At 53.6% G+C, this 22,234-nt stretch overlaps 1 protein-coding gene across 1 annotated transcript; it reads right to left on the minus strand.

Annotated features, from left to right (window-relative positions):
• Window positions 1-3: 3 nt before the first annotated feature.
• Window positions 4-21,035, minus strand: DRG2 (developmentally regulated GTP binding protein 2). The gene is made up of 13 exons (XM_050763447.1): window positions 20,838-21,035; window positions 14,412-14,572; window positions 9,648-9,737; window positions 8,931-8,991; window positions 8,281-8,371; window positions 7,563-7,635; window positions 7,339-7,429; window positions 6,423-6,520; window positions 6,016-6,092; window positions 4,253-4,341; window positions 3,274-3,332; window positions 1,474-1,527; window positions 4-817 (listed from the first exon to the last, which is right to left on the minus strand). The coding sequence occupies exons 1-13, from the start codon at window positions 20,899-20,901 to the stop codon at window positions 731-733; spliced, it is 1,095 nt and encodes a 364-aa protein (XP_050619404.1). The 5' UTR covers window positions 20,902-21,035; the 3' UTR covers window positions 4-730.
• Between the last annotated feature and the right edge of the window lie 1,199 nt (window positions 21,036-22,234).

The raw sequence follows: 22,234 nt of genomic DNA on the forward strand, positions 1-22,234 counted from the left end.
GAACCGTTTTCAATCCTTTATTTCAGAAAGGAGAGTCAGGAGAACTGGGGACTTAGAAAATACAGATCCTAAACTCAGAAGTCCCTGCCCCAGGCGTGCAGAGCCAGGGTCGTGGGGTTTTGTGCTGGGCAGGGGCTGCCCTGGGAGGGGGATATAGGGGGAGGCACTTTAAGACAGCCCTTAGGCTGTGAAGGGTGTCAGCTGGGCCTCTGAAGCCACTAACCTCTGGTTCCCATCATGGAGAGCCCTGTGTGGGGGACCCAAGGGGGCTTCCTCCTGGAAGGGCCCCCACCCCTAGTGTCAGAGAAGCTGGCACGAACTGAGGGAGTGAGGTGCCGTGACAGCAGCCACAGCCCCCGGGGACCCCGGCAGGCCCAGCTACCAGCCTGGCACTGAGCATGCCATCTGCTTTAGGCCCCGGCTGGCGGGCAGGTGGGCAACTTGCTCCCTCAGTGCAGGGGGCTGGCGGCACAGATGCAGGCTCAGCACTACAAACTCAAAACCCCTATGCGAGGGCTCAGTCTTATGGGAAATGCCTCCAGCCGAGCCCCTCTGCCCCGACACCCTCTTCATCTGCCTACTGAAGAAACTTCTGTAAATAGCAGAGACTTGAGGGACCCCTTCCTGGGGTACGTGTATTTGTATTTTTCTGTTTGGGTGTTTGTGTGTCCCAGTGGGACCAGCTCCCCAGGGAGAGGAGGCAGGTGGGCGGGAGGCCTGCTGGGCGCCGTTACTTCTTCACGATCTGGATGACGTCCTCGTGCTCCATGGTGTGGGTCAGCCCCACCCGCTGCGGACTGTACTTGGTGCTGGTGCCCTGGGTGAGGAATGGGGGCAGAAGGGTCACCTCAGCCTGGACTGGCCAAGGCCACAGAAGATATCCCCGGGTGTGTGTGTCCTGGGGGGGTGAATGCCATGGCGTAAGGTGGGGGCCTCAGGCAGCAGGACGTCCGCAGTGGTCTGACCATCCCTGATCTCAAAGGTAGGGGAGGGCCAGGCACAGTGGCTAATGCCTGTAATCCCAGCACTTCTGGAGGCCAAGGTGGGAGGATCACTTGAGCTCAGGAGTTCGAGACCAGCCTGGGCCAGGTAGCAAAACCCCATCTCCATGAAAAATTAGCCAGGCATGGTAGTGTGTGCCTGTAGTCCCAGCTACTTGTGATGCTGAGGTGGGAGGATCGCTTGAGCACAGATATGAAGGCTGCAGTGGGCCATGATGGTGCCACTGCACTCCAGCCTGGGAGACAGAGCCAGACTCTGCCTCAAAAAAAAAAAAAAGAAAAAAAGCAAACACCAGAAAAAAGAAAGGGTGGGGAAGACCCATGTCTACCCTGGGTTGGCATGTACATTCTATGGAGGACAGACACACAGACATGCCAATCCCCACAGGAAGGACAGGAACACCACGCAGAGAGTGTGAACGCCTTGCTCCATGCCTAACCCAGCCTGCTCGCCTTCCACCCAGAAACTCACCCACACCAGGGCGTACTTGAACTGGCTGGCGAGTGACCGGTGGATGCGGTGGCACTGGAGGACAGGAGAGAGAGTCAGGTAGAGGTGAGGCTCCCCATAACCCCATCCCAAGCTTGGCCACACATTCAAAGCTCAGGACACAGGCTAAGAGGCAGCAGTTCCTGCGGCAGGTGCCCATAGTCCGGGCCTTGTGTAGAGGACTGACACGTGCTCAATTCGCACACAGCCACCCAATCACAGCTGCAGGTGGCCCTGCCATTCCCACTCCTGGTCTGCCAGCTATGGTGCCTAGTTAGGAATGTTCCCACAGCCACCAGGGGAAGGTCAGGGGCCTGGCTGCTAGTGGCCCTCTGCCTGCCTTGCCTGAACAGATGCTCCTTCAGAATGGGACAGGTGACAGCTTGGAGTCTCCCCGGCTTGGTCACCGTCTCTCACTCCTCCTGGCCCCACCTGTGGCCTGAAGCTTCCCACACATCATATCACCCCGAACTCCCAGGGCAGCGTATACCCTTGGTAGGGATGAAGGTCCCAGGGGTCCCAGAGGTCACATGAAACTGGAAGGAGACCAATTGCTGGAGGAGGCATCCAGCAATTGCCCCGAGAGTGTGGACCTCTGGTTGTCACGCTGACGGTGGCACAGTGGAGGGCGGTGGGGAGGGGACTCTGCAATTGTGCAATGTGACTCCTCTTCCCACATGCCCACAGGTCTTCCAGGCCCTGGTGGGAGACCCAACGCCTCAGCCCAGAGTCCCGAGGGCGGAGGCCAGCACCAGGCCTGCAGGAACACTTCCTTGACACAGATGGAAAGGTGGCTGATTCTGGTCTGCAAATGGGTTTTGTTTTAGTCAGCTTGCCCAGCATTGCCACTTGTGAGTGACTGAAGGGATTCAGGAGGGTAATCGTGAGTCTCCTTGGCTCCTCCTGCTGTGACCTCAAGCCTAGGCCCTGAGAGAGATGGGACTTTGCCTGGCCTCATTTGTTTAATACCTCCAGGGTGGCACTCGGAGACCTGGGGCTGGGCTTGTGGAAGGAATGAATGCACAAGAGCAGATTGCAGGCCCAGCCACCACTGTCCCAAGGGGCTGCAGGGACAGCTGGGTCTACAGTGTCCCTTGCCTACAGGATACAGATCTGGAGAAGAAATGAGCTTGAGGAAAACAACACCAGAAAAGCATCAGCCCAGGAGGACGGCCATGTGACCTGAAGCTTGACCACCATCTGTGCCTGCAGGGTCATGTTCAGGTGACAGAATCCTGGACAGGGAAAGGCAGCCTCTTGCTCCCTAAGCCCAGAGCACCTCCCCTGGGGCCTGTGCATGCCTGCTCCCCTACCTGGGATGCTCCCCACCCCAACTCCTCACTGCCAGACCTCCTAGTCCTACAAGCCAGCTCAGGCTGCCTCCTTGAAGCTGCTGTCCTGACCTCTGCGTTGAGCTGGCGCCACTCCCCACTCTCCTTGGATGCCTGAATGGCACGGGAGCAGGGTTACTGGCATCTCTGCAGTGCCAGGCAGCATGCTGAGTGTCCTACATGCTGGACCTCGTTCAATGTGTCCTCCTGACTACCTGGGGGGGAGGGCAGGCAGCACACCCTGCTCACAGGAGAGGTCAGAGCCTCAGCACACAGCTAGGAAGGGGTGCTGCAGACGCAGCCCCAGGTTGTCCCACGCCAGAGCCTGCATTGACATCTGAGAGTGAGACCAGCAGAGCCTACCCCCAGCCCAGGGCACGTCAGGCAGAACAGAGTCCCAAGGGGCATGCAGAGCTCCCACCCCTTGTCACAGCAGGTCTTGTCAACTCACCACATGCTCCACCGAGGCCCCTTTCCGGAGAATGATGGCATCTGTGAAGTCCGGCCTCTCTGCAGGGCGGGATGGGGAGAGTCAGCCGCGTATCAGGGCCCACGCTGCCGCCTCGTGATTCTGCACGAGGGAAGAGCTGGCCACGGAGGCCCTTTCGGTCTCCTTGCCTTGGCCTAACCTCCCCCTGACATCCAGCATGCCCTCCACATAGATCCCTGTGCCATCTTCTACGAACCCGACCTTAACACAGTGACTCAAACAAATCAAAACTCTAGGATTCACAGTGCCTGCCACCCATCTGCCGTGACAGCACCGAGAGAGACCAGGACCTGGACTGAACGGGCAGGGTGCGAAGGGATGCTGGAGTCTAGTGAGGGAAGCTGCAGCTCACTCCTTGCTGCCAAGGTCAGGGTTGATGCAAACTGCTCCAAATTCAGCAGTTGGAACCCCAGGGCGTGTGTGTGTGTGTGTGTGTGTGTGTGTGTACCAGGAGGATGGGCAGGAGTCAGGCATGGGGACGGCTCCTGTGGATTCAGTGTGTGTGTCTGTGTGTGTGTGTGTGTGTGTGTACCAGGAGGATGGGCAGGAGTCAGGCATGGGGACGGCTCCTGTGGATTCAGTGTGTGTGTGTGTGTGTGTGTGTGTGTGTGTACCAGGAGGATGGGCAGGAGTCAGGCATGGGGACGGCTCCTGTGGATTCAGGTCCCTAATGCTCGTGCAGTGGGGCCTGTCACTGTGAGGGGAGGTCAGGAGGGCACTGACTGCTACAGCCAGTGGGGACCCCAAGGTAGCCTTGCCCCACCAGGGCACCCTCAAAACCAGCAGTGCCCAGCGCTGAGAAGGGAAAAGAGCTGAGATGTGTCTAGACAAGCCAGGCCAGGGCCAGTGCCGGGGTCTCTGGGCACCACACACTGGCCTGGCAGCCTTCTAGGGAGGATGAAGCTCAGCTTGTTGCTCAGCTACGTGCAGTGCAACTCACGTCCTCTCTTCTTGGTGTAGATGCAGGTCAGGGCCAAGTACTCCCAAAGCATCTCCAGCAGATAGTCCAGGTTCAGCTTCATGCCGCAGCTGCAAAGAGGCCAGTCAGGCAGGGGCCCCTGTGAGTTCAGAGGCTGAGGTCTCCACTTCTCACTATTGGAGGGGACAACCTCCACTGGCCAGGCGGCCCGCTGGTACCCACAGGGAAACAAGCCCATTACTCTGATGGCAGCTTGATGTTTCTGCTGCCAGTGCCTCTGGGCACCAATCATGGTCACACTCAACCAGGGTCAGCATCTCTCCTAGGGGCTGGCAAGCCCGTGCTCTGTGGAGGGTCGCAGCATGTGTGGTTGATGAAGGGCTGCCGTGGGGAGATTGTCGGGGGCTGTGATGGGACCATGGGCAAACGCTAAGAACCCTGACACCCCGAGTTCACTCCTTGTTGAGAGGAGCGATGGACTTCCAGGAAGTCCAGCAGGGATTTCAGCAAGAAGAGAGGATAACCAAGGCTCTGGAGGCACCAGGCCTGGGTGGACTGTGGCTTGAAGGTTTGCAGTGTGACCCTGAGCTGTGTCCTGACCTCTGTAGAGCTGTTCTAAGCACAAGCAGGTAAAGGTATAGAGGCTCTCACGTCCTGAGGATGGCAGCCCCTCAAAGGCCTGGGACACAGCAGTGGGAGAGGAGCTGAGGCTGTGCTGTAGGACGGACACTATTCTCTGTGGTGGCTACAACCACCACAAAATGGTCCTTGTGCTCAGGCCGGGACCCTCATCCATCATTTGCACTGTCCAGCCTCTTGGTCCTCGAGCTCTCCGTACTGTCGGCCAAGCTTCACTGTGAAGCTGCAGAGCATCCGCTCCCAGCCAGGAAACCAGCAAAGTGGAGCACCTGAATCAGTCTGCCCCAAAGAGAAGCCTGCCAGGCTGTGGTGGCAAGTGAACAAACAGCCAGAGTGCAGGCAGTACCCCAAGGACCCACCCTGCAAAGGAGGTGGGCCTGAGAACATTAGTTCCCTTTTCCCCTTTGAGCTGTGGTCAGACAGAAGCCACACCTTCCAGAGCACCAGGAGAGGTAAGCTCACACCCAGGGCTTCTTGCGGGGACCTTGGTTCACTACTAAGTTAAGAAGCCTCTTTTTTTTTTTGAGATGGAGTCTCGCTCTCTCACCCAGGCTGCAGTGCAGTGGCACGATCTCGGCTCACTGCAACCTCCACCTCCCGGGTTCAAGTGATCCTCCTGCCTCAGCCTCCTGAGGAGCTGGGACTACAGGAGCACGCCACCACGCCCGGCTAATTTTTGTATTTTTAGTAGAGACAGGGTTTCACCATGTTGGCCAGGATGGTCTAGATCTACTGACCTCGTGATCCACCCGCCACGGCCTCCCAAAGTGCTGGGATTACAGGCGTGAACCACCGCATCTGGCCTAAGTTAAGAAGCCTCTTAACCATTTAACCTTGGTTGATGAAATCCTTGTTTTCTTAACCAAAGTCCAGAAGACATCACCCACCCTGCCCATGGCAATTCACAACTGGAACGGGCCAATGCCTCCAGCAGCTATGAAGGAGACCCTCCTGCAGTGTCTCCTGGGCCTCATGGACGAAGTGCTCTGCCCTGGGCAGGAAGTCATGGGCTCCATGAGGGCTGTGTGCTGCTGGAGGCTGTGCTGGCTTTTCCTCCTCCACAGCCAAAGTGGCTGGCAGGCCTGACGACTGGGGTCAGAACCCAGAGCAAGGACAGCAGAGTGGCAGGATGCCAGCGGCCTCACCTGATGACCACACTGTTGGGTTTTCGGGCCAAGCGGTCCACCTCTTCCATGGAGATCTGGTCGATTTTGTTATAAACCTGAGATTGAGAAGGTGGAGGCCGGTGCTGAGGATAGGAGCAAGGCATCCAGGAAAGGGCCCTCCATCGCCCTGTGCTGGCTGCAGCCCTTCCTTGGAGAGCTGAGTCTACGCCCTCCCTTCCTTTGCTGCCTCAGGGTAGGGAAGGCTGGGCTGGAACCCTGGTTTCAAGCTCTCCATGTCTGCAAGATTCAAGCAGCCACTGAGGTGAGGGGAGGGGAGGGGAGAGCCTCAAACTCTTTCTGCTTCTCTCACAAGGCTCCGGGAGCTGAAGAAATGCATGTGGTGGAAAGGCCGAGTGGCCAGGCCAGGGCTCCCCTCCTGCACTTACATACAGGCAGGGCATGTACACCCGGTTGCCCACGATCACATCGATGAACTCGTCTGGGGAGCAGTCTTCTCGGAAGAGAACTTCTGCGTTGAAGATCTCTGAGGGGCTCCGATTAAGGGCAACCTGTGTACCAGCTGCCCCTGTCCCTCCTCAGCGGAGGGCCCCAAAGAGCCAAGCAGGAAATATGCTGGCCGCATGGGATCTTGGCGGTTATCTGCTTGTGAGGTTTTACAAGATTGTAATGCTTTGGAAGCCTTCTTTTCTCTTCCCCAGAGGGACTACAATATATAAAAGTTTCAATCAACACAGGGTTTTAATCTTGACAGCTAGGCAGGGAGAAAAATGTACCTGCTAGAATCCCCAAAGCCCCTCAGGGGAAGCCTGGGTTTTAGCACCAGGAGCATCTGAAAGCTGGTCGAACCCAGCTTCTCCTGTGCAGGACTCCAGTGGGGGCCATCCTGCCTCTGCTCACCCACCTCTGGCAATGAGGGGCTCACAGCTCACTCTAAGAGTTCTCCATATGCCAGACATAACTCTGCCTGAGGCCCCCTACCCTATCCCCAGGGCCCCAGAACCCAACCAGCCCCCAACCTTGCTTTAGAGGCACCATCCACTCCCCAGCTCTCCCTGGGGCTTCTCCAGGCTAGGAACCCTCCATCATCAGAGGCTGTTTCCCATGACATCTTTTTCTTCCAGATGTCATCTGGCTACCACAGTGCCCAGTACTCGGCGAGGAGCCAGGAAGCCATTGTCAAGTGCATGGCTGCAGCCCTGGCAATCTGGAGCTTGCCCAGAGGCTGGTCGAATGGACAGCGGGGGCAGTGGGGGTGACCTGCTGCCACCCTGCGCCACGAGTCCTCCTGTCTTGGTCAGTCCCCCCACTGCCCTCCCTCACGTGTCTTTCAGGGAAGGATACTGTATTCGTGCAGGATGAGCTGCACCAGCTTTTCCGAGCACTGGGTCAGCGTGACTGTTGAGTTAAAGGAGATGCCACCGCCTTTCTTGGGCTGAAAGAGGAGAGAGGGACGGGGAGAACTGCTAACCGAGGGGCCACAGCAATGGTCCCACAGCCTCAGTCGCCGGCCAATGCAGTCTCAAAACTGCCACACCCCTGGCCTGCAGGCCCGAGAGGTGCCTCACCTTGAAGTAGATGTTAGGCTTGTGCTTGTTGAGGCGGATGCCCACAGACTCCAGCTCCTTCTCCAGCAGAGACCTAGGCAGAGCACCCCATAAGCCCTTCACAGGCTGTCCACAGAGCCAGGCTGCACAGCTTCCCTGTTACGCAGGACATCACCGTCCACCCCGACAGAGACTGACTCTCTCCTCACCCCCTTCCCCAGCAACCCGGAGAACACTCCTTCCCAATGCCCCAGAGCTGCAGGGAGCTTCTAAACTCTGCCCCAGTCGCAGAGGGAACCGGTCCGGTTTACAGTCGGCATGCACAGGCAAGGGGTGGAGCCCCCACGAGGTGACCACATGAGGGTACTCCTTCTGGTCCCAAGGAAGCAGGCCTGGTGTGCCCCTCTGCCAGGACGTGGGATGAACAATGCTTCTGTGCTTGGGGCTGGGCTTCTGGCAGGTTCTGGGCAGTGATGGGGCACCTGTGCCTCTGAACAGGAAGCAGAGCCAGGCCAAGCCCCTTGGCCCCCAGCCCCAAGACGCCTCTGTGCTGGCTGGACACAAGCCTTGAGGAGAAGACGACCACAGGCTGGGTGGTGTTGGGTTTAGTCTGTGAAAAGTCCTACCACTACTCTCACATGTGAGAGGGCCAAGCACCCACAGGCCGCCCAGTATGAGCTCAGGGACACATCGGCCCTCCCCAGACATGTGAGCCTGCCCCATGCCCCACCCTGCGGACCTCTGCACCTCTCCCTTGGTGGCATCCAGCATCATGATGACGACATCAGCTGTGCGTGCCACAGCGATCACCTGCCGGCCACGGCCTTTTCCTGGATGGGTGGGAGGGATGGAGTTACATACACGAACCCATGTGACCACTACCCAGCCCACGGCGCCCTGGACTCCTGTCCTTTACAGACCTACCACAGCCTCTGCCACATACCAGCACAAGCTGATTGATTTTATTGGCATTTTTCTTTAATCCACGTGTTTTGCTCACAGTTATTTCAGAAGAAAATCCGACACCCACCATCATAAAAGGAGTAACGGGATAATAACGGCTATCCTATGCCCACCCTTACCATGTGGCAAGCCCCAGGCTAAATGCCTGAAAACTATGCTGTAAATTAAGTATGATCATGCCCATTCTATAGCTGAGGAAACTGAAGCTTGGCTTAGAGATAGCCAATCACTTGCCCAAGATCACAAAGCTAGTTTGGTGCCAAGGATTTGAACTGGAACCTGTCTTTTCTGGAAAGTGGGATAACAGACCAGGGATCCAGAGTGATCTCCATGACAGCCACACCCAGTTTCAACAATCAGTAACAGAGCTCCATCCTGCCTCCCACACACCTGCCCTGCCTCCCACACACCTGCCCTGCCTCCCACCTTGGGCTGCGCCTTCAATGATTCCAGGAAGGTCCAGGAGCTGGATGTTGGCGCCTTTGTACTAGGATGCAGAAGAGAAGAAAGGTAAGGCAAGGCTGGGCCTCCACTGGTAAGGTCCTGCCTGGATCTGGGACATCTGGAATGGCCCCAGGGCTCAGGGGCTTAGAGAAACCCAGGTGCAAACCTGTGGCCAAGCCCGAGCCTCGTCACCATCCCAGCCCAGTGCACACCACAGCCTATGAGCTGAGTAGCCACCTAGAGAGGGCTCAGGATCTCCCAGTCCCACAATACTCATGGCTGATGGTACCAGCACTTCACAAATAAATTGCGTCACCGTGGGAACTTAACGCCACAGCACCCAGCTGCCCAAAGCAAACACAGCCCAAGGCAGTGAAGCTTCATGGGGAGGCAGAAGGATACAGCCAAGCAGCAATTAGTGACTAGACCTGCAGTGGTGTTGGGGAGGAGATCTCGCACAGGAGGCGCCAGGCAGAGTAGCCACATGCTGGCCTCACCTCCTGGTTCCAGGCCCCACCAGGCATCTCTGGGGTCCAGCAGCTAGGATCCCCAGAATTGTCGGTGCTGGAGGGCAAAGCAGCTCAGTCCAGAGCCTATTCTGACATGGGGACATCCACCCTGACTCACACACGGCGGGCACAGGCACAAGTCCAAACACAAGCACACGTCCCTTCTCCTGGGCCCAGCACACACACTTACTTCAATGACCCCAGGAATACACGTCAGAGTGGTGAACTCATAGGACGCTGCCTCGCTGGCCGTGGAGGTCATCAGACTCAAGAATGTGGACTAGGAGAAAAGGAGGTCATTGCACTGAGGAGCCTTGTGTCTGGCCTTCTGGGAGAGGCCCCAGGGGCTGGAGGCCTGCAGGTGCAGGCAGCAGGAGGAGCCCCTCTCACCCTCGGCTCAGTGACCTAGATGGCTGCGAAGAGACCTCCCAGCCGGAGGGCTTGCCTCTGGCCCTGTCCTGGATGGGTCGGACATCAGAGGGTCTATCTGTTCCTTGGCGGCCTCAGGACTGTCTTGGGTAGAGGCAGGGATCTGGATTCTGAGGGGGTTCCCCACATACATCAGGAGCCTCCCCTAGCCCCACACAATTCTCCAGACTCTCCTGGCCCCAGAGAACTTTAAGCAGGTAGCAGTCCCATGGCACTCGTGGAACCAGTACCCAGACGTGCTGTGCACCTAGGGAGGGTGTGAGGAGCTGTGCAAGGAGACGCCAATCTCCTGGGCTGAAGCAGAGACAGCTGACAGGAGAGGTGCCGCAGGGAGGGAGTGGGGAACTGGGAAGATGTGGATGTGACCACTCAGGCCACCATTCACTGTGGCTGGGAGTTGGAGAAACCTGGCTTTGAAACCTGCCTCTGCCGGGGTATCCTGGGATCGGGCAGGAAACTCCATACTCTCAGCTCAGGGTCTTTACATGTAGAATGGGCATGAACCCAGTCCCTCCCTCACAGGACTGCACAGGGATTAAAAAGGTAAGGACCGGGATGTGCCTCGCTCTCCGAACACTGTAACATCTCAGTGATAGATGCTGTGGCTGAGAAGGCCAGCCAAGCAGTGGGCAGAACCGGGGAGGGAAGAAACCCAGCCCCATGCCTCCTGCTCCATCCTAATCAGCAGGGCCCCAGGAACAAGAAGCCTGAGACTCTGAGTTGCAGGGCCAGCTATCCAGACCCTGCCTTCTGGCTGACTGGCAGGAAGACAGGGGCACACCTCCCCAAGGCACCCTTAGACCTCTCAAGCCCAGAATGTGGCATGCGATGGAAATACATCGAGTCCTCAAATCCAGAAATCCTCAGCCTTGGGGACCTCCTGGAAACCCAAGAAATGATGAAAACCTGGTGGAGTGGACAGGTATGGATAGACAGGGTGGCCCCAACAGGCAGGCAATGGCTGTTGAGACACCCAGCAACCAACCTTGGGGCGACTCCCTGATTCTGTCTGGCCCCTGTGAGTAAGAACTGGGCCCTCCCATGGTGGGAGAGCCTATACTCCCAAAAAGGCAGGTGGGATCTGCCACAGGCCCAGACTTCAAGGGTAACTAGAGCGGCTTCTCTATCAATCTCTCTCTCTCTGATACATATACCAATCATATAGGCAGACAGTACAACAAACAAAACGAAACACCGCCCAGCCTGCATGCAGCAAGCATTCAAGGAAAGGTAGCTGTTACCACCTTCCCCTATGCCTGGCCCAGAGCAATGGAAACTGGGTGTGGGCTCAAATTGTTCAGCTGAACTGAGTTAGAAGCTGCTCCCTGGCACCTGTCCAAGAGCTTTGGTTGTTGCTCACTTGGCCTATATTCTAGCAACCTCCCCGCTGTCCCACTTCCACCTTGCCCTGCTGTAGCCTGCTAGCTACACAACAGCCAGAGTGATTCTGTAAAAAAAGTAAGTCAGCGCCCAGATGGTGGTTTCTAATGCTATTCTCCAATCAAAGGAACCAGGGCTCCTTGGAGAAATGGCAGATTCTAGGACAGGGCAGGGAATATACAAAATGAGCTTGAGGCATCTTGCAGTGTCAGAAAGTGAGCAAGTGCTGGAAAAACACAATGGCGGAAGTACATCAAAGAAGCCAACTAAAATAGCTCCGAAGTTAAAACCTTTTGAGCAGCAAAATAACATGGTATGTGTTTAGACCCCGAAGCACAAAGTAAACCCCACAAGTCCATACGGATATCAATAAATGATTGAATAAAACAAATGAATGGGAGAAGAGAGACACATCTCCCAGGCAGAAGAATTCCAAACAGTTTCTGTAGATGCTCCCCTCAAGGAGGCGATGGAATTGGGGCTGCACACAGTCACCTCCCTCCCCAAAGCGGTGTGGCAAGGGGAGAAGAGAGTATCTCATGGTGGAGAAACCTGACACACCTCAGCCAGGTGGTCAAGATCAAAATCAGCAGGGGTAAGTCATGTTGACAGTATGTGCCCTTCATGTGATGTGATAAAAATGGCACTTTACCTCTGTGGTCTTCCTTGCTAAACTATAACCCCAGATTAACCACAAAAAAAACACTGGACAAACCCCAACTGAAGGACTTTCTTTTTTTTTTTTTTTTTTTTTTTTTTTTGAGACGGAGTCTCGCTGTGTCGCCCAGGCTGGAGTGCAGTGGCCGGATCTCAGCTCACTGCAAGCTCCGCCTCCCGGGTTCACGCCATTCTCCGGCCTCAGCCTCCCGACTAGCTGGGACTACAGGCGCCCGCCACCTCGCCTGGCTAGTTTTTTGTATTTCTTAATAGAGACGGGGTTTCACCGTGTTAGCCAGGATGGTCTCGATCTCCTGACCTCGTGATCCGCCCGTCTCGGCCTCCCAAAGTGCTGGGATTACAGGCTTGAGCCACCGCGCCCGGCCTAACTGAAGGACTTTCTATAAAATATGGGAATGGTACTCCTTGAAACCATCAAGGTTATCAAATCAAGGCAAGTATAAGGAACTGTCTAGAAGAGCCTAAGGAGACATAACAACTGAACTGTGATGTGGGATCTCAGGACAGAAAAAGGACAGTGGGGAGGAGCTAAGGAAATCTGCATAAAACATGGACTTGAGGCAAGAACAGATCAACATTCATTGGTATAAAAGGTTAACTGCCAGGGAAAATGGGCGTGGGGTATATGGGAACTCTGTGCTACCTTTACAACTTTTCTGTAAATCCAAGACTATTCTAAAATAAAAAGTTTATTTTAGGCCGGGTGCAGTGGCTCACACCTATAATCCCAGCACTTTGGGTGGCTAAAGGGGGTGGATCACCTGATGTCAGGAGTTCAAAACCTGCCTTGCCAACATGGTGAAACCCCGTCTCTACTAAAAAAGAATACAAAAAATTAGCTAGGCGGGTTGTCGCATGCCTGTAATCCCAGCTACTTGGGAGGCTGAGGCAGGAGAATTGCTTGAAACTGAGAGGCGGAGGTTGCAGTGAGCTGAGATCACGCCATTGCACTCTAACCTGGGCAACAAGAGTGAAACTACACCTCAAAAAACAAAAAACAAAAAAAAACAAAAAAAAAAGCCGATCAGACATATCTCGTTTCTGCTCAAAACTCTGCAATGACGTTTATTTTATGTCTCACATAAAAAGTAAATCACGCCGGGAGCGGTGGCTCACACCTGTAATCCCAGCACTTTGGGAGACTGAGGTGGGCAGATCACCTGAGGTCAGAAGTTTGAGACCAGCCTGGACAACGTGGTGAAACCCCATCTCTACCAAAAATGCAAAAATCAGGGGGTTATGGTGGTGGGCACCCGTCATCCCAGCTACCCGGGAGGCTGACTGATAACTGCAAGTGCTTGAACTCAGGAGATAGAGGTTGCAATGAGCTGAGACTGTGCCACTGCACTCCAGCCTGGGTGACAGAGCGAGACTCCATCTCAAAAAAAAAAAAAATAAACCAATATAGATTGTACACTAAACAGAGCAACTTTCAGAAGAAATCTTTTTTTTTTTTTTTTTTTTTTGAGATGGAGTTTTGCTCTTGTTGCCCAGGCTGGAGAGCAACGGCACAATCTCGGCTCACCACAACCTCTGCCTCCCGGGTTCAAGCAATTCTCCTGCCTCAGCCTCCCGAGTAGCTGGGATTACAGGCATGCGCCACCACGCCTGGCTAATTTTGTATTTTTAGTAGACACGGGGTTTCTCCATGTTGGTCAGGTTGGTCTCGAACTCCTGACCTCAGGTGATCCGCACCCCCTCGGCCTCCCAAAGTGCTGGGATTACAGGCATGAGCCACCGCACCCAACCGAAGAAACCTAAAAACTCCACAGTTTCATTTTTCAGTCCAAGCCAGGGTCCTTCCGGCCACCCATAAGCCCCTATCCTCTCTGTCTTCTCCCCTCCTGGTGCTCCTCAGGGAGCCACCTGGGCCTCCCTGGACACACTAAGGGAGCGCCTGACTAAGGGCTTCTGTGCTGACTGTTCCCTCTGTCTGGAATGTTCTCACCCAGGACTCTGCAAGCTCCCTCACTTCCTTCAGGCCCATGCCCAAATACTCACTCGCCAGAGAAACCTGCCAGGACCTGTAGTAACTAGCAGACCTTCGCCCTGCCACTAACCAGTCCACGCTCCTCACTTGATACACCTCATCTTCACTTATTTACTGTCCTTTCTCTTCAAGAATGGGAGCTCTATGTGGGCAGGGACAGAGCTCTGTCTCATTCGTGCTATGTCCCCAGTCCCTGGCATAGTGCCCAGCACATGACACCACTCAAGATACACACTCGAGAAGTATTTGTTCGTGATGCCTGAGTTGGAAGACCAAGTAGGGCTACATCTGCTGGCAAGAGGAAAGAGTGTCCTCCACGTTAGGATGATAAAGGGCTGGGATCTGACCCTGGGAGAGTCCAGGTTTTCTGTGTCCCCGGAGCTAAGCAGAAAGGCAGCGAGGAGAGCCTGGATGGTCACCTGTTTGAAAGATGACTTCCTGCTTTCCTCCCCGAGGCCCACGCTGACCATCACTGACCTTACCCACAGAGGGAAATCCAATCAGTGCCACACGGGCATCGCCCGACTTCATGACATCGAAGCCCTCTCCTTTGGACGAGGCTGATTTGGACGGTTCCAGGAGCTGGGCCCGATACTTGGCGAGCTTAGCTTTCAGCAGGCCCAGATGATACTCAGTGGCTAAAGGATGGAAAACAAGACAGAAAATGAGTGGCCAGGGTGTCCAAGCCCAGGGGTCAGGCAGGGCCCACACGCCACCAAGTACTGGCTGGGAAGCAACTGCTGTCAAGGAGATCATGAGAAAAAAAAAAAGCCACCCTTCTGCTTAAAAGGCTCCCTTGGCTTCTCAATTCATTTAAAATAAAATCCAGTCTCTTAGGCCGGGAGCAGTGGCTGACACCTGTAATCCCAGCACTTTGGGAGGCCGAGGCAGGTGGATCACCTGAGGTCGGGCGTTTGACGCCAGCCTGACCAACGTGGAGAAACCCTGTCTCCACCAAAAACACAAAATTAGCTGGGCATGGTGGTTCATGCCTGTAATCCCAGCTATTTGGGAGGCTGAGGCAGGAGAATTGCTTGAACTCAGGAGGCAGAGGTTGCAGTGAGCCTAGATCGTGTCATTGCACTCTAGCCTTGGCAAAAAGAGTGAAACTCCATCTCAAAAATAATAAAAATTTAAAAATCCCATCTCTTTGTTGAGACCTCACCACCCTACTGAGAACCAATGGTTCTCAACAAAGGTGGCACCGCTCCCTGGGGGGCATTCTGGAAATTCTGGGAGATGTTTTCTGTTCACTTTGATGGTGAAGTCATCATTGGCATCTACTGGGCAGGGGGCAGGGAAACCAGCTGCCCTATTAGGTGAGTCAGCCCTGCGTAGCCAAGGAGAATTGTCCCAAGTCCATGACTTGTGACATCCTAAAGGCATCTACAAAGGGAAAACCTGGGTTAGGATCGCCAGGCCTAGAACCTAGCTCTGTTTATGTATAAACACAGGACATTTTGTACAGTGTTAATAGACATTGAAATGTCCAGGAACACAACTATTGTATACGAAGGGAATACTACGTCATGCTTTGTCTGAAACTTTACCTCGAGCTGCTCACTATTCGGGGATCCCACGCTGCCATGGCAGCACCTCTTGGGGCGTAACTCAGTGGCCAACACAACGCACCTGCATTGTGGCTGTCCCACCCCCAGTGATTCCACTGCTTCAAGGTAACTTCGTTAGATCCTGGCAGCACTCCGGCATTTGCGTATTTAAATAAATACCATTTTCTTTTTTTTTTTTTTTTTTTTTTTTGAGACGGAGTCTCGCTCTGTCGCCCAGGCTGGAGTGCAGTGGCCGGATCTCAGCTCACTGCAAGCTCCGCCTCCCGGGTTCACGCCATTCTCCTGCCTCAGCCTCCCGAGTAGCTGGGACTATAGGCGCCCGCCACCTCGCCCGGCTAGTTTTTTGTATTTTTTAGTAGAGACGGGGTTTCACCGTGTTAGCCAGGATGGTCTCGATCTCCTGACCTCGTGATCCGCCCGTCTCGGCCTCCCAAAGTGCTGGGATTACAGGCGTGAGCCACTGCGCCCGGCCATAAATACCATTTTCATTATAAATTACTTTCCTTTTTCTTCTTCTCCTTTATATTATTAGGGTATTACATTGTTTTTTTTCAAATTCTGTGGGTACAGAAATTATATTACTGATGAGGACTTTCATTTCAGGACTGTAAATGGTGTTACAAACTCTTTGCTCTAAAACGAGGCCGTGGTTGAGACTGAGAACCAGGACCCTATGTGACCTGGCTCCTGGCTACTTCAACGCACTCTGCTACATTCCAGACACAGTGGCTTTCTCCTCTCTCTTTTTTTAAAGAGATGAGGGTTTCATTCTGTCACTCAGACCAGAGTTCAGTGGCACAATTATAGCTCACTACAGCCTTGAACTCCTGTCTCAGCCTCCTGAATAACTAGGACTACAGGCATGTACTACCAGGACTGGCTAATTTAAAAAATTGCTTTTGTAGAGATGAGGTGTTGCTATGTTGCCCAGGTCTTGAACTCCTGGCCATAAGCACTCCTCCTGCCTCAGCCTCTCAAAGTGCTGGGATTACAGGTTGAGCCACTGGGCCTGGCCTTTCTTTTTTTTCTTTTCTAGAACATGCGGACCTCATGCCTTCCTTGGGACCTTCACACTGGTGATTCTCTCCATTTCAAAGAGATCTTTCTGGAGCTGGCTCCTTCCCATCATTTGAGGTGCAGCTCAAACGTCACCTCTTCAAAGAGGCCTCCCCTGCCCAGTCTCAGAGGGTGGTGTCCTACAGAGGTTGACAGCTTGTGTCAGAACTCCACCCTGCAATTACTGGGGCCGTTTTACTTTGGAAAAGTTAGTTTTCTTGTGCATCAGTTTCTTAAACTGCAAATAGGTTTATTAACAGTATTAACTTCTTAGGCAGATTTCTTTTTTTTTTTTTTCTTTTTGAGATGGAGTCTCGCTATATCACCCAGGCTGGAATGCTGTGGCGCAATCTCAGCTCACCGCAACCTCCACCACCAGGGTTCAAGCAATTCTCCTACCTTAGCCTCCCGAGTAGCTGGGACTACAGGCACACACTATGATGCCCAGCTAATTTTTTGTATTTTTAGTGGAAATGGGATTTCTCCCATTATATATATTATATATATATATCAAAAATATATAATTTCTCCATGCTGGTCTCAAACTCCTGATGTCAGGTGACCCACCCACCTCGGCCTCCTAAAATGCTGGGATTACAGGTGTGAGCCACTGACAGTCTTGCTGGTGTCAGGCTGGAGTGCACAGGTGTGATCTTGGCTCACTATAACCTCCACCTCCTGGGTTCAAGAGATTCTTCTGCTTCCTCCTCCCGAGTAGCTGGGACTACAGGCTGGTGCCACCACGCCTGGCCAATTTTGTAGTTTTAGTAGAGACGGGATTTCACCATGTCGCCCAGGTTGGTCTCGAACTCCTGACCTCAAGTGATCCATCCACTTCGGCCTCCCAAAATGCTGGGATTACAGGCGTGAGCCACTGTGCCTGACCATACTTCAGCAGATTTTTGATGGTGGAATAATGGAGAAGTTTTACAGAAAGCACTAAGAACATCGCTTAGCACACAGTAAGCACCTAATAAAAGTTGGCTATAATCTACAGTAAATTCCGTCCTTCCCCAGACCCCTTCCTGCCTCGTGAGCCAGTTTACTGTCTTCTGAAGTCTGAAAACTATCTTATTTCTTTACTTCCCTGGCTCTGGTAGGTCAGGAAATGGGACTGGATCCCCAGCTTCCAGCACAGGGCCCAAGCACACAGGAAATATTTTGCCAAGTGAATGTGTGAATTGATAGCAATGAGAAAGGGTCAAGAATGGGTTCTGCAGCTGGGCATGGTGGCTCACACCTGTAATCTCCAACACTTTGGGAGGCCAAGGAGGGAGGACTGCTTGAGGCTGGGAGGTCAAGACCACCCTGGGCAACACAGTGAGACTGTGTCTCTACAAAAAATGTAACAATTGGCCGGGCGCGGTGGCTCACACCTGTAATCCCAGCACTTTGGGAAGCCGAAGTGGGCGGATCACCTGAGGTCGGGAGTCCGAGACCAGCCTGACCAACATGGAGAAACCCTGTCTCTACTAAAAATACAAAATTAGCTGGGCGTGGTGGTGCACACCTGGGAGGCTGAGGCAGGAGAATTGCTTGAACCTGGGAGGCGGCGGTTGTGAGCTGAGATCGCACCTCTGTACTCCAGCCTGGGCAATAAGAGTGAAACTCTGTCTCAAAAAACAAAAAACAAAAAAAAAAAAAAAAAGAAAAGAAAAAAAAAAAATATATATATGTAAAAATTAGCCCGGTGTGGTGGTGCACACCTGTAGTCCCAGCTACTCGAGAGGTGGAGGTGGGAAGATTGCTTGAATGCAGGAGTTTGAAATTACAGTGAGCTATGATCACACCACTGCACTCCAGTCTGGACAACAGAGCAAGACTATCTCAAAAAAAAAAAAAAAAAAGGATTCAGTGTCAGTCAGGTTCACATGGCCCTTCCTGTCATCCCAGCTCCTAAAATTCTGAGCATATCTGAAGGGAATGACTAGGTCTTAATCACCTTTACATCTCCTTTGTCTACCACAGCCAAAGTAGCAGCATCTCTAGCCTCCCTGTGACTTTCCTTGGGCCTTACAGGTAATATTCCACACAGCAGCCAGAGGGAACTGTTTTTTTTTTTTTTTTTTTTTTTTTTTGAGATGGAGTCTGGCTCTGTGGCCCAGGCTGGAGTGCAGTGGCCGGATCTCAGCTCACTGCAAGCTCTGCCTCCCGGGTTTACGCCATTCTCCTGCCTCAGCCTCCCGAGTAGCTGGGACTACAGGCGCCCGCCACCTCGCCCGGCTAGTTTTTTGTGTTTTTTTTAGTAGAGACGGGGTTTCACCGTGTTAGCCAGGATGGTCTTGATCTCCTGACCTCGTGATTCGCCCGTCTCGGCCTCCCAAAGTGCTGGGATTACAGGCTTGAGCCACCGCGCCCGGCCCAGAGGGAACTTTTAAGACAGAAGTCAGAATAGCCCCTCCCCTGCTTAGCACCCTGCACCAGCTCCCACTGCCTTAGAACACAACCCAGAGTCTTTCCCATGACCTGTGGCTCTGCATGATCGACCCCCTCCTGTCCCATCACTGCACCCCACCCTAGTCCTGTTGATCTGTAAACAGCCAAGTTTGTTCCTGCCTTAGGGCCTTTGCACTAGCTGTTCTTTCTGCCAGGAACACTCTTCTCCCAGATGTTTGCATGACCAGTTCCTTCTTCTCATTCAGGTCTTAGTTGAAACGCCCCATCCTCATGGTGGTCTTCTCTATCATTTCACCTAAGCAGGCCCAATCCCCAGCCCCTCCCCACCCCTAATACTCTGCTGTATCACCCTGGTTTGTCTTCACAGCACATACTGCTGGCTGACATTGTTTTATTTATTTTATTTCTAGTTTTCAGACTGTCAACTAGAAGGTCAGATCTGAGGGCTGGGATATGCCTGCTGTGTTCACTGCTTTAACCACAGTGCCTAGCACATAGTAAAGGCTCAGGAAAGATCGGCCGGGCATGGTGGCTCACGCCTGTAATCCCAGCACTTTGGGAGGCTGAGGAGGGCGGATTACCTGAGGTTAGGAATTCAAGACCAGCCTGGACAACATGGCGAAACCTCCTCTCTACTAAAAAAATACAAAAATTAGCTGGGTGTGGTGGTGCGTGCCTCCAGCTACTTGGAGACGGAGGCAGGAGAATCGCTTGAACCTGGGAAGCAGAGGTTGCGATGAGCCCAGATGGCGCCACTGCACTCCAGCCTGGGTGACTGAACAAGACTGTCACAAACAAACAAACAAACAAAAAAGATTTACAGAAGGAATGAGTCATAGAGGGCCCTCAACTCCTCGGCCTTCAAACCTAAATGGAACCAAGGGAAGGCAGACACTGGGACCAGCTATCTGTTGTTGCTTGCTTCCTTCTCCCACAAGCCTGAATGGCTAGCTACTAGCCTGGCCAACTGCTTCTCCCATTACTCTTCCATACCCACCTTGTGATCTAGACTGCTCTCACTGTCCCATGAACACATCATGCTCACTCCCATGTCTTTGTCTCAGTAGTGGCCCCCACCTGGGAAACCCTCCCAACAACCAGCTCAAGTCCCACTTCCTCCTAGTGTCATCATTCTCTCCTAATCTCTCTTCTGTGAGCTCCTCCAGCACTTACATTCTAAAGTCCAGATTTGAGGCTTCATTATCTATTATCTATGTTGGGGTGTTTACTTTAAATACTGAGTGCTTACCATGTGCCCAGTGCTTTGTAAAGGCCATCTAATTTAACTCAGCTGTGTGCTAAGATGGAGCAGGAAAGTATCACCCCATTTACAGATGAAGACACTGAGGCTCCAAGAAGTGAAGTGACTTTCCAGTGTTTTACAGAAGGTACGTGGTGGACCTGGGGTTCAAACCCAGGCCTTCCAGACTCCAGAGTCCTGATTCCCTTGCTCCAGTGGGCTCTCAGCTACTGAGTGAGGCTGTTCCTGAGAGGTCTCCTCTTGTACTTTCCAAAACAACAGGGGAGACCACCAAAGCCCCGGGCCCAGCCATCAGGAGACTGGGGTTTGAACCCTAGCTCTGCCTCTCTCTGGGTCAGATGGGTCAGATGCTTGCTCTGTGAGCTGGGATTACTCTACTTGGACACACGGTCTAGGACTGATCAGATCTCTTGGGGGCCGTTTGCAGTCAGACCTGGGTGTGAGACCCGCTCCCGCCTGGCCCTGCCTTGGGCGCGCAGGCCGGCCTCGGCACTTGTCTGGCAACTTCTCCGCGGCCTCGGATCTTGTCCCAGCATTACTGCTGGAGTTGTTCCCCCATTTTACAGACAGGAAAACTGAGGCGGGCAGAAAGGAAGGCCCCGCCCGTCCGGCCCTCACCCTTGTTCTTCTGCGTCCGAGCGATCTCCTTCTCGATCTCCGAGATCTTCTCTAAGATCCCCATGGCGGCAGCAGAGCTGGGCGCACAGACAGCGGCTGCGGTGGCACCGGGAATTCCGCTCTGACGGCGGCGACAGAGGAGCGTGCGCCCGGAAGTCAAGGAGAACAGCGTTCTCGTGGGCGCCTGGTGCTCCGGGATTCAGAGTCCGAGCGAGCCAAGTTGCCAGACACTATCGGTTCCGCCCGCTGGACCGGCCAGGCTGTGGACCTCTGGGAAGGGCGGGGGCGGGGCCGGGCCATACTGTACTGGCCCACGGCTAGGCTGGCCGGAGCAAGCAAGGAAGAGAGGGAATCTGCTGGTGATGAACCCTGAACTGCGAGTCCCTGCGCGCAGCTGACTGGCAGTATAAGGAAAAGGGTCTGAGTCGAAAGCCTGGTGGCTCTCATTTTATACTATAAATGGAGGTGTCCAGTCTTTTGGCTTCCCTGGGCCACATTGGAAGAATTGTCTTGGGCCACACATAAAATACACTAACACTAATGATAGCTGATGAGCTTTAAAAAAATCGCCAAAAAAGTTAATGTTTTGGCCGGGCGCGGTGGCTCACGCCTGTAATCCCAGCACTTTGGGAGGCCAAGGCAGGCGGATCACCTGAGATTGGGAATTCGAGACCAGCCTGACCAACATGGAGAAATCCCGTGTCTACTAAACATACAAAATTAGCCGGGCGTGGTGGCGCATGCCTGGAATCCCAGCTACTCGGGAGGCTGAGGCAGGAGAATTGCTTGAACCCGGGAGTGGGAGGTTGCGTTGAGTGGAGATCGTGCCATTGCACTCCCGCCTGGGCAACAAGAGGGAAACTCTATCTCAAAAAAAAAAAAAAAAAAGTTCAATTTTTTTTCTTTGTTTTGTTTTTTTGAGACGGAGTCTCACTTTGTCGCCCAGGCTGTAGTGCAGTGGCACGATCTTGGCTCACTGTAACCTCCAACTCCCAGGTTCAAGTGATTCTCCTGCCTTAGCCTCCCAGGTAGCTGGGATTACAGGCGCATGCCACCACGCTCGGCTAATTTTTGTATTTTTAGTAGAGACAGGTTTTCACCAAGCTGGCCAGGCTGGTCATGAACTCCTGACCTCAAGTGATCCGCCTGCCTCAGCCTCACAAGGTGCTGGGATTACAGGGGTGAGCCGCTGTGCCCCGCCTAAATTTCATAATGTTATAAGAAAGTTTATGAATTTGTGTTTGGCCACATTCAAAGCAGTCCTGGACCACATGTGGCTGCAGACCTAAGGTTGGACAAGCTTGAAGAAGTTCATAATGGATCTCCAAGATCTGCCACTGCACTCCAGCATGGGCAACAAAGCAAGACCCTGTCTCAAAAAAAAAAAAAAAAAAAAA

This window comes from Macaca thibetana, chromosome 16, assembly GCF_024542745.1.
Source record: "Macaca thibetana thibetana isolate TM-01 chromosome 16, ASM2454274v1, whole genome shotgun sequence".
Taxonomy (NCBI): Eukaryota; Metazoa; Chordata; class Mammalia; order Primates; family Cercopithecidae; genus Macaca; species Macaca thibetana.